Source organism: Haliotis cracherodii, unplaced genomic scaffold, assembly GCF_022045235.1.
Source record: "Haliotis cracherodii isolate W230 unplaced genomic scaffold, xgHalCrac1.p SCAF_5, whole genome shotgun sequence".
Lineage (NCBI taxonomy): Eukaryota > Metazoa > Mollusca > Gastropoda > Lepetellida > Haliotidae > Haliotis > Haliotis cracherodii.
In genome coordinates, this window is record NW_027266308.1 from 10660084 (window position 1) to 10675707 (window position 15624).

Consider the following 15624-nt stretch of genomic DNA (forward strand, 5'->3'; position numbering starts at 1 on the left):
GCGACTATATATATATATATATATATATATATATATATATGCTTGTCGTAAGAGGCGACTAACGGGATCGGGTGGTCAGGCTATATATCTGACTTGGTTGACGCATGTCATCGTATCCCAGTTGCGTAGATCGATGCTCATGATGTCAATCACCTGATTGTCTAATCCATACTCGATTATTTACAGACCGCCGTCATATAGCTGTAATATTGCTGAGTGTGGCTATAAACAACAAACAAACAAACAACGCCACTTTTTGTTTGTTTAGGATAAAGAATTATTCTAGACTCTACTTGGAAACAGTGGCTGTCTGTTATGACATGAACATCCTTTTAGAAAATACCGTTTAATGTGGGTTATTCTTTGTGGTGTTAAAAAGTTAAAGTCCATATAATTTTAAACAAGAACATGATTCCCAGATCAGCTTGAAGCACCTAAGACCAACACCTTGAAACGCCTTAGATTTTATCCACAGAAGAGACGTGGCGTTTTTATCCACAGAAGAGACGGAGTAAGGCTAGAATTGAAGGCTCCCTACAGCGATTGCTGTCAATAACGTGAATCACACTTCCGCAAAGGCTATGTTTGAAGTTGATGAGATGCATCAAAATATCAAAGCAGAACTGGGACAATCTGGCGATGAAAGAACCTAGGTCATGGGTTTGTGGAAAGACAAATGAACGGCATTTCTGAGTACATGCAGGTTGTTGCTGTGGGGAACTGTTATTCACCGGAAGCACCAATTTCGATCAAGGTCGTTGAGCTGAGTCGTTGGGTGGACCGTACGTGCTGATGCGATTGTGAAGCCAGCGGTCAGCATGACATTTGATAGTAGAAGGTACGTCTGTAGTCATACCATCACTTATTACACCTGGTCTTGGTTTCAATATGCCGAAATAAGTGAATAATTACATCTAAATCTAGACTGGACTTGGGCTCCATACCTCGGAGCTTCAAGGCCTCTCAGACCAACACTTGTAAAGTTGTATTGTTTACTTTCCTAAAGCCGCTGTCGATATGTGTAGTGGTCGTATCGAACAAATATTAGGTTTTAATGAAAAATGCTGAATTTAAATTCCTAAGTGTATATTAACCATGCCCCTCATGCTACTATTGAAATCATTGAGTCCTAAAAGTGATGGTCCACTCAATAATTCAAATGTCAGGCATATGATATCATGTCACAGAAAATAGATTTATTAACATCTCTGTGTCTGACGTACTTTATGCTGAATAATGTAAATAATCTGAATCTACAAAAAAAATCTAATAATTAATTATACTGTTTTATTTTAGATATGTAACATAATATGTGTAAATGTACACTTTAATTTTTTTTTAAAATCAAACACAGTTTTGTGATTGTTTATTGATGTTTTCAATGGGAGGGGATTGGAGGAGATGTGTAGAAACGCTGTGTTAAGATCTGCGGCAGTTACGTGGCTTGGACTACGTCAGTAAACAGCCGTCATCCTGATAGAAAACGTTCTGGTGAGGGGCTAATACGACTTGATATTAGGTCTGAGAAGATGTAGACGGATGTCAGTGAAACCTCTACCCTTGCCTGTGCCAATGTTCTGAATTTTATGATTCAGGAATATGTTTACTTCATTTCCCTGACCATATTTGTGAAATCTCATCACTGCTTGCAAATTTGACGTTTCAGGGTTCAGTTCATGAATGATGACGTAGTTTGGAGCTCTGATGATGATGATGATGATGATGATGATGAAGCACATGCAAATGACCTCGGAGACCTGGTATCAGATGACATCGGAAGCAAGTCAGTGTTGAGAAGTTTATCCGAGTCGAAGACTACTGACTGGAGCACTGTAAGTCCGACAGTCGTATTATTCTTACCTTGCGGGGAGTGTCCCTGCTTGATGGGCGAGCTGCCTAATATAATTGAATGTTTACAATATGTGACATGGTGGATTGTATGTTATCGTGCATTAGTCATTGTTTTGCTGTTAGCCGCTCATTTGTCTGGTCAAGACTCAATCAAATACAGATCACTGTGATATACATTCAAACTCCATTGTCTTAGACTTGGTTGTGTTGCCCCCCCCCCCCCCCCGGGTTGTGTTGAATTCACAATCCAGTCTCTTACTATACATGCTATATCTACCACTATTTTAACCCGGATGTCGCGAACTGGATGTGTCAAAGTCCTGCTTGTCTCAAACTCAATTGTCCCAATATTTGAAAATAAGTTTAAAATTACCCTGATATGTTGGATTACATTTTGTTTAAAACACAACTTAGAATTATATTAAGCATGTGCATTAAAGAACCATCGTTTGGACCAGTGAAGATCCAGGTCAGAATACGTCGTCAGTAACCCACGCTTGTCTTAAGGGGCGACAAATGGGATCGGGTGGTCAGGCTTGGTGACTTGGTGATGCATGTCGTTGTGTCCCAATTGCGTGGATCGATGCTCATGATGTCAATCACTGGATTGTCGGGTCCAGACTTGATTATTTACAGACCGCCATCATTTAGCTGGAATATTGCCAAGTGCAACGTTAAACAACAAACAAACAAACACACAACCCACTTGGACTCTGAACACTGCACAGTGTATTAGTCAAGTCAAGCAGTATGTTGTGTTCTAGGACACTGACCCTTATATTTGAGTGCACCCATCAAGACCAGGGCCTATTGTAAGCCTATGTTAAAGTATGGGAGTTACGATCATCTTAGCGCTACGACTATTGTAAGCCTATGTTAAAGTATGGGAGTTACGATCATCTTAGCGCTACGACTATTGTAAGTCTATATTAAAGTATGGGAGTTACAATCATCTTAGCACTACGACTATTGTAAGTCTATATTAAAGTATGGGAGTTACAATCATCTTAGCACTACGACTATTGTAAGCCTTTATTAAAGTATGGGAGTTACGATCATCTTAGCACTACGACTATTGTAAGTCTATATTAAAGTATGGGAGTTACGATCATCTTAGCGCTACGACTATTGTAAGCCTATTTTAAAGTATGGGAGTTACGATCATCTTAGCGCTAAGATCGCTTTGTGCAAGTAGGCCCTGGGTTAGAATTGGTCTTCAGCATACCATGCTTGTTGTAAGAGGCGCCTTTACTTTTCATAAGAGGCTGACTTGGTTGATGCATGTCAACATATCCCCAATGCATAGAATGAGGCCCGTGAAGATCCGGGGTAGAATAGATCTTCAGCAACCCAAGCTTGTCGTAAAAGGCGACTATGCTTGTCGTAAAAGGCGACTAACAGGATCGGGTGGTCAGGCTCGGTGACTCGGTTGATGCATGTCATTGGTCCCAATTGCGTGGATCGATGCTCATGTTGCCAATCATTGGATTGTCTGGTCCAGGCTCAATTTTTCACAGACTGACCTCATACAGTGCAAATATTTCTGAGTGTGGCCAACCAACTAAGACAGGCACTTAATGGCAGACCTTGCTTTCTGAAAATGATAATAATTGGATAAATAGTGTTTATAGTGATTTTTTTACAGTGTCCCTTTGCTTTAGTCATTTTGGATGGCATATTTTTCAGACCATAGCAGCAGGTTCCACGGACGAGGTGTGGGTGCAGCAGCTGGAGAAGTGCGAGTGTGTCGGGTTTGTGTCAAGTCCAGATGACGACAGGTAAACCATGCATTTTACATATAATGGTTTTCAGATATAACTGATAAAGACTTCTCTTTTTCAACAGACAGTGATTCTTTCAAGGCTAGGTTATGAGGTGATGTTCACTGTCCATTTGTTTATTAAAAGCCCACTTGGTCATTGGTATATATTGAACATTAAAACTGTTCGATTATTTTAGGGTAGGTGGACAGATTGGTTTCGGGACTATATACATTTTTGCTGCCACACACACACACACACATATTTTATGTAACATCTTTACGTGCCTTAATATGCAAATAAGTAAGAAAAGCCTCCAAACATGAAAGCCGACACCTGTACCAATGTGTATGAGACTTCATATTCGATCCTAATTTATATACTGTATATCGGCGTCTTTAAAGCGACCCCACTTATAAGCAGACCCACCTGTACAAGACTTCATATTAGATCCTAATTTATATACGGGGGCACGAGTAGCCTAGTCGTCTAAGGTGCCGCGATTTACTGTGCAGAGTTGCATCCCTTGGGCACGCCAGAAACCTATGATTGTGAGTTCGAATCCCGGTTCGCCCCGATTATGTTTCTATGTTTGTCAGCACCATACCCGTGCTCGTGGGTTTCACCGAAGTGGTAAACGTCTGAGACCTGCATCACTTCGGGCTTTCCTCCCACATTAAGCTGACACGCCGCGATGTAACTGGAATACTGTTTAAAGCGACGTTAAACCAAACTCACTCACCGTGCCCCCACATTGGTAAGACAGTGTGTAAATGTCTCATTAAAGGGCAAGTTCACACGGAAATGAACCATTTTTTCTTGTACTTTTTCCACATTAAAAGTGTTAACATAGAAGTGTCATAGACAAAAATATAAAAACATCATATTTAATTAACATATTTTTTGCACTAAAACGATTTATATTTTTCACATTTTCCAAGTGTTCTATTTCCATAACAAAAACACCATGGCTTATGTCCCTTGCAATATGACGTCATTGGTGCCAATTGATAAACATTATGACGTCATCATGCTTTGTTAGAGCCGCTTCACGTGGTGTAGGTACAGTTTTGTGATTCTAGCATCTCAGATGCCAGCCAGAATTGTGTTATGCTGAGACACCACTGCGCTGGAGTGTGTCGTAGACCATGTTGTTTTACCGCAAACTGGTCCTTGATATCTTTTGCGTTGAGAATAGACAGGGACCCAGTTGAATTGGCACCAATTACGTCATAATCTAAGGGGGATAACTCAGGCCTATTTCGCTCGTAAAACGAAGGCCTCATAACGGCATATATCTTTCACTGTGAAAAAAAATGAGTGTATATTTTCAAACACAGATACTAACTAATTCTAAAATTGCGTTTTGTTTAGAAAAAGAAAGAAAGTGATTTTTGCGTGTACACTTCCCCTTTAACTGACTGCTTCAGCCTGTGCTACTGTGGTCTAGAAAAGAGAGATCATGCTGTGAGTCGAGATGAGGAAGACAGCAAACCTCAGTGGAACAGGAACACCAGCATCCGGCGTTCGAAAACAGATGCTGTCGGCAGGATACAGTTCCAAGATGATGCCCTCGAGTCCTGGGTGAGATGGCATTTGAAGTTTCACGCAAAAAGGGCAGTTTCTCCTTCATTTCATCATGATTTAAGGTAGAAATGAATTAATGCATCTCCCCGAGGCATTTTCTCGCGTTAGGTGAGGTGAGGTGAAATGGTGTTTAACATCGCGTCCAAGATTATTGCACTTATATCCTGTATATAGTGATGTGCATGTACGTGTGTGTGTGGCTGCTTGTACTAGTCCGGACTGATGCCGATTTATAGTGCTAGCCCACTGAGATACCATGCCGTAGTTTTAACATGAATACCCCACTCAGACACAGTATACTGACTCCGAGCCGACCAGTCCTTGTTTTAGCCCCTTAATCCCGAGCGCCAGACAGGGTAACAACAAGTACCATCTTTTAACGACTTTTGGTATGACGCGGCCGGGGATCAAACCCCGGACCTTCCGCTCTCCGGGCGGACGCTAGACCATGGAAGCAGTCTTTCCTCGCGTTGGAGTTGGAGGCGAGTGGTGTAAAATCTTACGTGGGACCATAAAATCCCATGTACTCCGAGTGATCCTGCAACAACAAATTTATCTTACCGACATGTTTTAATATGACATTGCAAAAGAATTAACACAAATTCAACATTGATAGAAAACAGCTGTTCGTTTGAGCAGAGCTGAGCTTAGCTTGTGTTATGTCACATTACTTCCATTGACTCGAAAAAAGCGTGCTGTTTTTTTGCTTTGAAGCGGGATATAAGGGATTTATTCTGTCTCTTAGAAATCCATGTGCAGTCTGGTAAAAGATGGAACTTGTTATTACCCTGCCTGGCGCTTGGCATTAAGGGGCTAAAACAAGGACTGGTCAGATCGGAGCCGGTATACTGTGTTTGAGTGGGGTATTCATGTTAAACTGTGTCATGGTATCTCAGTGGGCTAGCACTATAAAATCAACATTACTCCAGATGAGTACAAGCAGCCACATACCCACATGTGCATACCCGTCGCTCTATAAGTGCAATAATCTTGACAGTGACGTTAAACCCCATTTCACCTCCCCTTCTTAAATTGAGTGTAAAGTTAAAATATCTCTGAATTTTTGAAAATATGAACAACAATAAAGCGAAAAAATGAATACTAACCAATATGCATCTGGTTATATTATGGGAATGAAAGAAATTGTTGTGATTTGGCAGATACATACATTCTATTGGTATTTTTGATATAATGGGCATATTGGCCTCAAGTTTTAAGGTGAGGTAAAGACCCTAATTTCTTTTTTAAGTTTTTCCGCCTGGACTTTGAAACGAAAGAGGAGAAGCTACATTACTTCCTTGAAAACATCCTGCATCTCTCCTACTACAACCTCTACATCCACTTCCTCGATTTCCAACAAGGTCACGATGACCTGACAGACAGTCAGGAGACACAGCTGCAGGAGAGACTCGAGAGTGGACTCAAAACTCTCGCCCTGAGGACCAGTAAGGGTCAAATAGTTTATGTTCTGGTGGTGGGATTGGGGTTAGGATGGGGAAAGATTGGGGTTGAGGTGGGACTGTGGTTAGGATGGGGAAAGATTGGGGTTGAGGTGGGACTGGGGTTAGGATGGGGATAGATTGGGGTATGAGGTGGGACTGGGGTTAGGATGGGGATAGATTGGGGTTGAGGTGGGACTGTGGTTAGGATGGGGATAGATTGGGGTTGAGGTGGGACTGGGGTTAGGATGGGGATAGATTGGGGTTGAGGTGGGACTGTGGTTAGGATGGGGATAGATTGGGGTTGAGGTGGGACTGTGGTTAGGATGAGGATAGATTGGGGTTGAGGTTGGACTGGGTTTAGGATGGGGATAGATTGGGGTTGAGGTGGGACTGGGGATAGATTGGGGTTTAGGTGGGACTGGGGTTAGGATGGGGATAGATTGGGGTTAGGATGGGGATAGATTGGGGTTGAGGTTGGACTGGTGTTAGGATGGGGATAGATTGGGGTTGAGGTGGGACTGGGGTTAGGATGGGGATAGATTGGGGTTGAGGTGGGTCTGTGGTTAGGATGGGGATAGATTGGGGTTGAGGTGGGACTGGGGATTGATTGGGGTTGAGGTGGGACTGGGGTTAGGATGGGGATAGATTGGGGTTGAGGTCGGACTGTGGTTAGGATGGGGATAGATTGGGGTTGAGGTGGGACTGGGGTTAGGATGGGGATAGATTGGGGTTGGGGTTAGGATGGGGATAGATTGGGGTTGAGGTGGGACTGGGGTGTTGACTTAGTGTTGGGTTGGGTTGGATAGTTGTTTAAGGATGCCCAACCTTGCAGAACAAGTTCAACAATGACTGTCAAGAAATGAGACATGATGGAGGCCTTGGGTATAGTGACCAGTTCTGAAAGAAATCCTTGAATGTGTCGGTGGTCAAATAATCAAATGAAGAAATGTAAAAAAATGTAAAAGTCCAGTTTACACCCTTGCCGAACAAGGCTGGAATTTCCAGGCTCAATCGTAGCACCACCAGTGGCTATTACGAGTTATGTCCCTTCTATGTCCCTTCTACTGATCAATCACTTGCATTTACTTCAAACAAAATGGTGGCGCCTCATCAAAACGATCTAATCAATAACAATGATCTTTATCGTACTGAAACATGTCTTACCTTGCGAAGTGCATCAAATCACTCAAGCACCTTTATTAAAAACATGAAAAGATTTGGAAAAAATCTGATGACGCCCAGTTGCCATGCCGAGTTGCCCACACACGCTCAGCAAATCCTGCAATCGACCCAAATCTGCACTGAAGTTTACGCGGTTTTGATTGGACTATGCATAGACTTGTTAGTCCAGCCAAAATGTAACTCCATAATTCAAGTCGAGTTCGGCAAGGGTGGAAACTGGACTTTTATGGTCAGTAACTTTCTTGCCTCGGGAAGATGAGAAGAACCAAGAAGATTTTCCGCATCTGAACATTTTGCAAAACTTGATTGATCTTCATGTTGGGTTTCAGAGTTGTTTATCAGTTCAACGGGCCTGAAGACGGGCGTGTCACGCCACGTCCACAATGTCCTGATGAAGCTGTGCAGCAACCCGGTGTTCCACGCCGAGGTGTTCCGTCTAGCGTGTGCACCTTGGGGACATCTGGCGTATTCAGAGAGGTCAAAGTTCATTGGACCAGCATCGGCAAGGCCATAATTCTTACATAACTTATTTTGTTTTCTCAAAGTGTAATTATTGAAATTAGATGAAATGAATTTTCTCAAAATATTTAACTTGTAAGGTGAGATGGATATGTGAATGCAGCACTTCCAAGGCATAGTGACAGGTAGCGTATATACTCCCCAGGGAGCTGAGATTATAGATTTGCTACACATTGATCATATGACCCAGGTACTGGTGCCATGATTTGTGAACTTTCCGTCGTCTATTTGTGGCATGGAGCGTTGCACTGTATGAGAAAGACATTGTCATTATGAGACCTTACTATAAGAGTGATGTTGGGGATAATTTGAATATTTATTTCTTCAACTTAGGAGCAGGTTCAAGTGATAAAACCAGGTCCCAGGGATGAAGATAACGTGATTGGTGAAGAGTTATCTCCCTTGTTCAGTCATTATCTGTTGTTTGACGATGGAGTCGTCAGTCAAACAGAAACTTCACTGAGCATAAAACATGCAAGCTCTTTCAGGAAGAGGATAAAACACACTCTAGATCACCTGAGTAAGTCTTATTTAAAAAGTAGTATCAGAGATGATGTCAACAATTTATACCAAATGAGGGACGCATAAAACCCACATGTACCTGAAGTGATTTTTCTTACATTTCTCAATGTGTTCTCAATGTTGTGAAAGAATTAAAACAAAGTCAAAATTGACAGAAAACAGCTGTTCGATTGAGCTGAGGTTAACTTGTACTATGTCATGTGACTTTCATTGACTCAAACTTTTTGTTTCGATGCTGGGTATAAGGGATTTATTCTCCCGCTGAGAAATCCATGTGCAACCTGTTTTCTTCATGGCGGGGTATAAGGGATTTATTCTTCCTCTCAGAAATTTATTTACCTTGCAGGCGGGATACATTGTATTTTACCAAAATCACATAAACCAATCATATCTTAAGATTCTAACATGAAGGTATGATAAATATATTTATTAGATACAATGGACAGATACACATGATATGAGTCATCCTCAAAACTATGTTTGTACCAAAATCTTCAGTTTCTAAAGTAATGTGATAAATTCATATTTCCTAAGCATGTTGCTATTTTTTTAATATGGCTTTTTGGAAATTTTCCAACATCTTTAGGGGTTATTTATGCAATGGTTCATGAATATATGTATGAAAAATGAACTTTTTTTGCATATGAAAGTAACATAAAAAAAACTGAAATTTGTTTGAACCCCAAACACGAAAACATAACAGTGAAACAAAGCAACGGTGATTGCACTGATGACTGATCGATCAGATTTTTTTTAAAATTCAAATTTTTGAAAACCAGTAGAAAGGAAATTCTGGCAGTTAAAGAAGACTTTGCAATATTGTTATGAAAGGAGACCTTTTTGTGTGTGAGCTACAGACCCTATGTTCTGCTGCAGTTGAAGATGCAGTGAGTGTGTATGTCCTGATAAATGGAGGATCAGAAGCACTGACCCATGTGTACAAGGCCATCAGGAAGGGACACCCCGTCATTATCATACAGGTTAGGTTTTATGTGTAGGATAAAGCAAGTTTGAGGTTTTGGTTGAAAATGTAAAACCAGGAGACCACCAAGCTCAAGATTTTACATGTTCAACCAAAACCGAGGAGCAGCATGGACTAGCTGGAGTCATGACATGTAAAATTGAACAACCTCCTATCACCTGCCCCGGTAATCTCAGTGGGAAAACAGTGAGTTACAAAATTTAACACCATATGTGAGGTTGCAGGTCGATGCACAATATGGAATTTTCGCTTTAAAAAATGTGACTTTTAACCAATCATCAAACACAATTGTATTCTCATCAAGAGGCAAGTTTAGAAACTGTTAATTGTAAAACCTAGGTATTACAATTGACATGTATTCATCAGGTCCTGGGCATTCCACCAGAACACCTCCGGCAATGTTGATGTTGTCTGCCTTGGACGTTTACCAAGATTTTGAAGAACCTTCAGTTACTGTAGTGTGACATCGACAGAGGTTTATAGTGTAGGATAAAGCACTTCCCCTGGGGTTTTCAGATACCATAAAACCCAGAGTGGAAGTGTTTTATCTAACTTACGAACCGAAAAAAGAAAGTAATTTTTTTATGTTTCAAGCATATTCTCCATGAACTTTAGGAAACAGGTGTAAAATATCTGTTGCTTGCGTATGGGACTTCAAAAAGACATTCTTAAAAGCATTGTGATTTATCAGCGCCTCTGTAGCCTGATGATACACTCACTGGTTGACGAAGGTTGCGTGATCCTAAGGAATATCAGGAAAACATTTGCCAGTATTGGTGCCATGAAACAGTTGTTGTATTGTGCCATGACACAGTTGTTGTATTGGTGCCATGACACAGTTGTTGTATTGGTGCCATGATACAGTTGTTGTATTGGTGCCATGACACACATGTTGTATTGGTGCCATGACACACATGTTGTATTGGTGCCATGACACAGTTGTTGTATTGGTGCCATGACACAGTTGTTGTATTGGTGCCATGACACACATGTTGTATTGGTGCCATGACACAGTTGTTGTACTGGGGCCATGACACAGTTGTTGTATTGGTGCCATGACACAGTTGTTGTATTGGTGCCATGACACACATGTTGTATTGGTGCCATGACACAGTTGTTGTATTGGTGCCATGACACAGTTGTTGTATTGGTGCCATGACACAGTTGTTGTATTGGTGCCATGACACACATGTTGTATTGGTGCCATGACACAGTTGTTGTATTGGTGCCATGACACACATGTTGTATTGGTGCCATGACACAGTTGTTGTATTGGTGCCATGACACAGTTGTTGTATTGTGGCAATGACACAGTTGTTGTATTGGTGCCATGACACAGTTGTTGTATTGTGCCATAACACAGTTGTTGTATTGGTGCCATGACACAGCTGTTGTATTGGTGCCATGACACAGCTGTTGTATTGGGGCCATGACACAGTTGTTGTATTGTGGCAATGACACAGTTGTTGTATTGGTGCCATGAGACAGTTGTTGTATTGTGGCAATGACACAGTTGTTGAATTGGTGCCATGACACACGTTGTATTGGTGCCATGACACACATGTTGTATTGGTGCCATGCCACAGTTGTTGTATTGGTGCCATGACACAGTTGTTGTATTGGTGCCATGACACAGTTGTTGTATTGGTGCCATGACACACATGTTGTATTGGTGCCATGACACAGTTGGTATTACAATTGACATGTATTCATCAGGTCCTGGGCATTCCACCAGAACACCTCCGGCAATGTTGATGTTGTCTGCCTTGGACGTTTACCAAGATTTTGAAGAACCTTCAGTTACTGTAGTGTGACATCGACAGAGGTTTATAGTGTAGGATAAAGCACTTCCCCTGGGGTTTTCAGATACCATAAAACCCAGAGTGGAAGTGTTTTATCTAACTTACGAACCGAAAAAAGAAAGTAATTTCTTATGTTTCAAGCATATTCTCCGTGAACTTTAGGAAACAGGTGTAAAATATCTGTTGCTTGCGTATGGGACTTCAAAAAGACATTCTTAAAAGCATTGTGATTTATCAGCGCCTCTGTAGCCTGATGATACACTCACTGGTTGACGAAGGTTGCGTGATCCTAAGGAATATCAGGAAAACATTTGCCAGTATTGGTGCCATGAAACAGTTGTTGTATTGTGCCATGACACAGTTGTTGTATTGGTGCCATGACACAGTTGTTGTATTGGTGCCATGATACAGTTGTTGTATTGGTGCCATGACACACATGTTGTATTGGTGCCATGACACACATGTTGTATTGGTGCCATGACACAGTTGTTGTATTGGTGCCATGACACAGTTGTTGTATTGGTGCCATGACACACATGTTGTATTGGTGCCATGACACAGTTGTTGTACTGGGGCCATGACACAGTTGTTGTATTGGTGCCATGACACAGTTGTTGTATTGGTGCCATGACACACATGTTGTATTGGTGCCATGACACAGTTGTTGTATTGGTGCCATGACACACATGTTGTATTGGTGCCATGACACAGTTGTTGTATTGGTGCCATGACACAGTTGTTGTATTGGTGCCATGACACAGTTGTTGTATTGGTGCCATGACACACGTTGTATTGGGGCCATGACACAGTTGTTGTATTGGTGCCATGACACAGTTGTTGTATTGGTGCCATGACACAGTTGTTGTATTGTGCCATGACACAGTTGTTGTATTGGTGCCATGACACACATGTTGTATTGGTGCCATGACACAGTTGTTGTATTGGGGCCATGAAACAGTTGTTGTATTGTGGCAATGACACAGTTGTTGTATTGGTGCCATGAGACAGTTGTTGTATTGTGCCATAACACAGTTGTTGTATTGGTGCCATGACACAGCTGTTGTATTGGTGCCATGACACAGTTGTTGTATTGGTGCCATGTCACACATGTTGTATTGGTGCCATGACACAGTTGTTGTATTGGTGCCATGACACAGCTGTTGTATTGGTGCCATGACACAGTTGTTGTATTGGTGCCATGACACATCTGTTGTATTGGTGCCATGACACAGTTGTTGTATTGTGGCCATGACACAGCTGTTGTATTGGTGCCATGACACAGTTGTTGTATTGGTGCCATGCCACAGTTGTTGTATTGGTGCCATGACATTTTTCTGCAGTCTTGACTCCTTAACATTTTAGTAGTATTGATCATATTGATGTCACGACACACCTGTAACCTCTTTAAGTGCCATTTAGAATTTGGTATGATGAACAAGAACAAGTGCCATCACCAGTCATCTTTCCGAGGCAAGTGAGTTAACTGACTATAAAAGTCCAGTTTCCACCCTTGCCGAACTAGGCTGCTATTATGGAGTAACATTTTGCCTGGACTAACGAGTCTATACATAGTCCAATCAAAATCGCGCACTGAAATCGAAATCCGGTTCGTAAAGTGTCATGCAGATTTTGGTCGACTGCAGGATTTGCAAAGCATGTGCACCGCTAACTCGTTGTCAACAGATATTTTCTAAATCCTTTCTGGTTTTTAATCAAGGTGCTCACGTGATTTGATGCACTTCGCGATGTAAGACTCGTTTTATCACAATATAGATCTTGATTTTCAATCAGATCGTCTTGACTGGGCGCCACCGTTTTGTTTGAAGCAAATGCAAGTGATACGAGAGGTTGAATCTGATTGGTCAATAGGAGAGGCATAGGACATAACTCGTAATAGCCACTGGTGGTGCTACGATCGAGCCCAGGAATTCCAGCCTAGTTCGGCAAGGGTGGAAACTGGACTTTTAAAGTCAGTTAACTCCCTTGCCTTGGGAAGATGTCACCGGTTTGATAACAGTGTTTGTCTCTACACTGAATCGTCACATTCATCATGTTCATTGTAATAAAGAAGTTGTATATCCATAGAACGATCTCCCTCTTGCTTGATACAGCTGAAATATTGACTCCATGACATTTTTGTGGGATTATAATGTCACAACCTTGTGCTGGTGACCATGAGGTAGACTCACTTGCCCAGTAATTCCCTTCTATTCACCAGCATCAGACTGTGCACAGCATAGTCCCATGTTGTGTCCACCATGTCCACCATTTTGTATTTATATTTTATCTGTTTTGTAGAGAACTGGTGGCTATGCAGACAAACTTGCCAAGAACTATTTTTTAGCTCAATTATCTGTCCAGAAGTTTCTGGATGAGACCGGCAAGATAGCTGTAAGGTATGAATACACAATCTGTCAGGCAGGGATCCTACTTACCCTGAAACATCTTTTAGCCCAAATAGTGATGACACATCAGGACACCCCACGAGAGCCTCGAATTATGATTTGACATTATTGAAACTGCACTCTGCCTAAACTGTGGAAAGCCAGGGAGGACCAATTTCAACTTTCAAAATTTCAAAGGGTCAAGAAACATTAGATACTTTTGTATTTTGTTGTTCGTCTGGGGGGGGGGGGGTGTGTCTTGATAACAAATGTACAAGGACATGGGGAAAGTGAGTGAGTGAGTATGGTTTTACGCCGCTTTTAGCAATATTCCAGCAATATCACAGCGGGGGACACCAGAAATAGTCTTCACACATTGTACACATGTCGGGAATCGAACCCTGGTCTCTTCGGCGTGACGAGTGAACGCTATAACCACAAGCCTACCTGACCGCCCCTGAACAACTGGAGAAAAGGAGATATCCCAAAAAATCTTAAAAGCATTAGAGGAGGGTCATTATTTTCAGTATGTTAATGCATAAAAAACTCTTTCCCCCCACCTTCATGGCCTTGTGGTGTGGCCTGGGTATGTTTGACTAGTGTCCCCCTGCCATGCGGGGGGCATGCCTCCCTACGCTATACACTCAACTATTCCCAGGTCCAAGTTGAATCCAGCCAAACAGTTGGAGGATATTGAGGAGGAAGATGAGGAGAAAGTTCGCCATATTCTGGAACACAACAATCTCCTGACTGTGTTCGATCCTCTCCATCAGACACAGGGCCTCGACATGGTCATCTGCCAGGCACTGTTGAAAGGTGGGTTGCCGAGCAGTTGTTGCACATGGCAGAGCAGGTGTTGGACATTGCAGAGCAGGTGTTGCACATTGCAGAGCAGGTGATGCACATTGCAGAGCAGGTTGTGCACATTGCAGAGCAGGTTGTGCACATTGCAGAGCAGGTGTTGCACATTGCAGAGCAGGTGTTGGACATTGCAGAGCAGGTGTTGCACATTGCAGAGCAGGTGATGCACATTGCAGAGCAGGTTGTGCACATTGCAGAGCAGGTTGTGCACATTGCAGAGCAGGTGTTGCACATTGCAGAGCAGGTGTTGGACATTGCAGAGCAGGTGTTGGACATTGCAGAGCAGTTGTTGCACATTGCAGAGCAGGTGTTGCACATTGCAGAGCAGGTTGTGCACATTGCAGAGCAGGTGTTGCACATTGCAGAGCAGGTGTTGCACATTGCAGAGCAGGTGTTGGACATTGCAGAGCAGGTGTTGCACATTGCAGAGCAGGTGTTGGACATTGCAGAGCAGGTGTTGGACATTGCAGAGCAGTTGTTGCACATGGCAGAGCAGTTGCTGCACATGTTGCCCATGGCAGAGCAGTTGTTGCCCATTGCAGATCGTGTGTTGCACATGGCAGAGCAGTTGTTGCACATGGCAGAGCAGTTGTTGCACATGGCAGAGCAGTTGTTGCACATGGCAGAGCAGTTGTTGCACATGGTAGAGCAGTTGTTGCACATGGCAGAGCAATTATTGCACATTGCAGAGCAGTTGTTGCACATGGCAGAGCAGTTGTTGCACATGGCAGA

General features: G+C 42.4%; 1 protein-coding gene across 1 annotated transcript in view; it reads left to right on the top strand.

The window, feature by feature from the left end:
* Window positions 1-587: 587 nt before the first annotated feature.
* The window catches only part of LOC139443352 (transient receptor potential cation channel subfamily M member 4-like), a 51330-nt gene continuing 36293 nt past the window's right edge, over window positions 588-15624 (top strand). Inside the window, exons 1-10 of the mRNA XM_071224339.1 lie at window positions 588-838; window positions 1667-1832; window positions 3538-3629; window positions 5042-5195; window positions 6448-6643; window positions 8152-8324; window positions 8675-8861; window positions 9740-9843; window positions 13946-14043; window positions 14690-14847. Of these exons, the coding sequence (XP_071080440.1) occupies window positions 819-838; window positions 1667-1832; window positions 3538-3629; window positions 5042-5195; window positions 6448-6643; window positions 8152-8324; window positions 8675-8861; window positions 9740-9843; window positions 13946-14043; window positions 14690-14847 (1348 nt within the window). The 5' untranslated portion in view covers window positions 588-818. The remainder of the gene's footprint in view (window positions 839-1666; window positions 1833-3537; window positions 3630-5041; window positions 5196-6447; window positions 6644-8151; window positions 8325-8674; window positions 8862-9739; window positions 9844-13945; window positions 14044-14689; window positions 14848-15624) is intronic.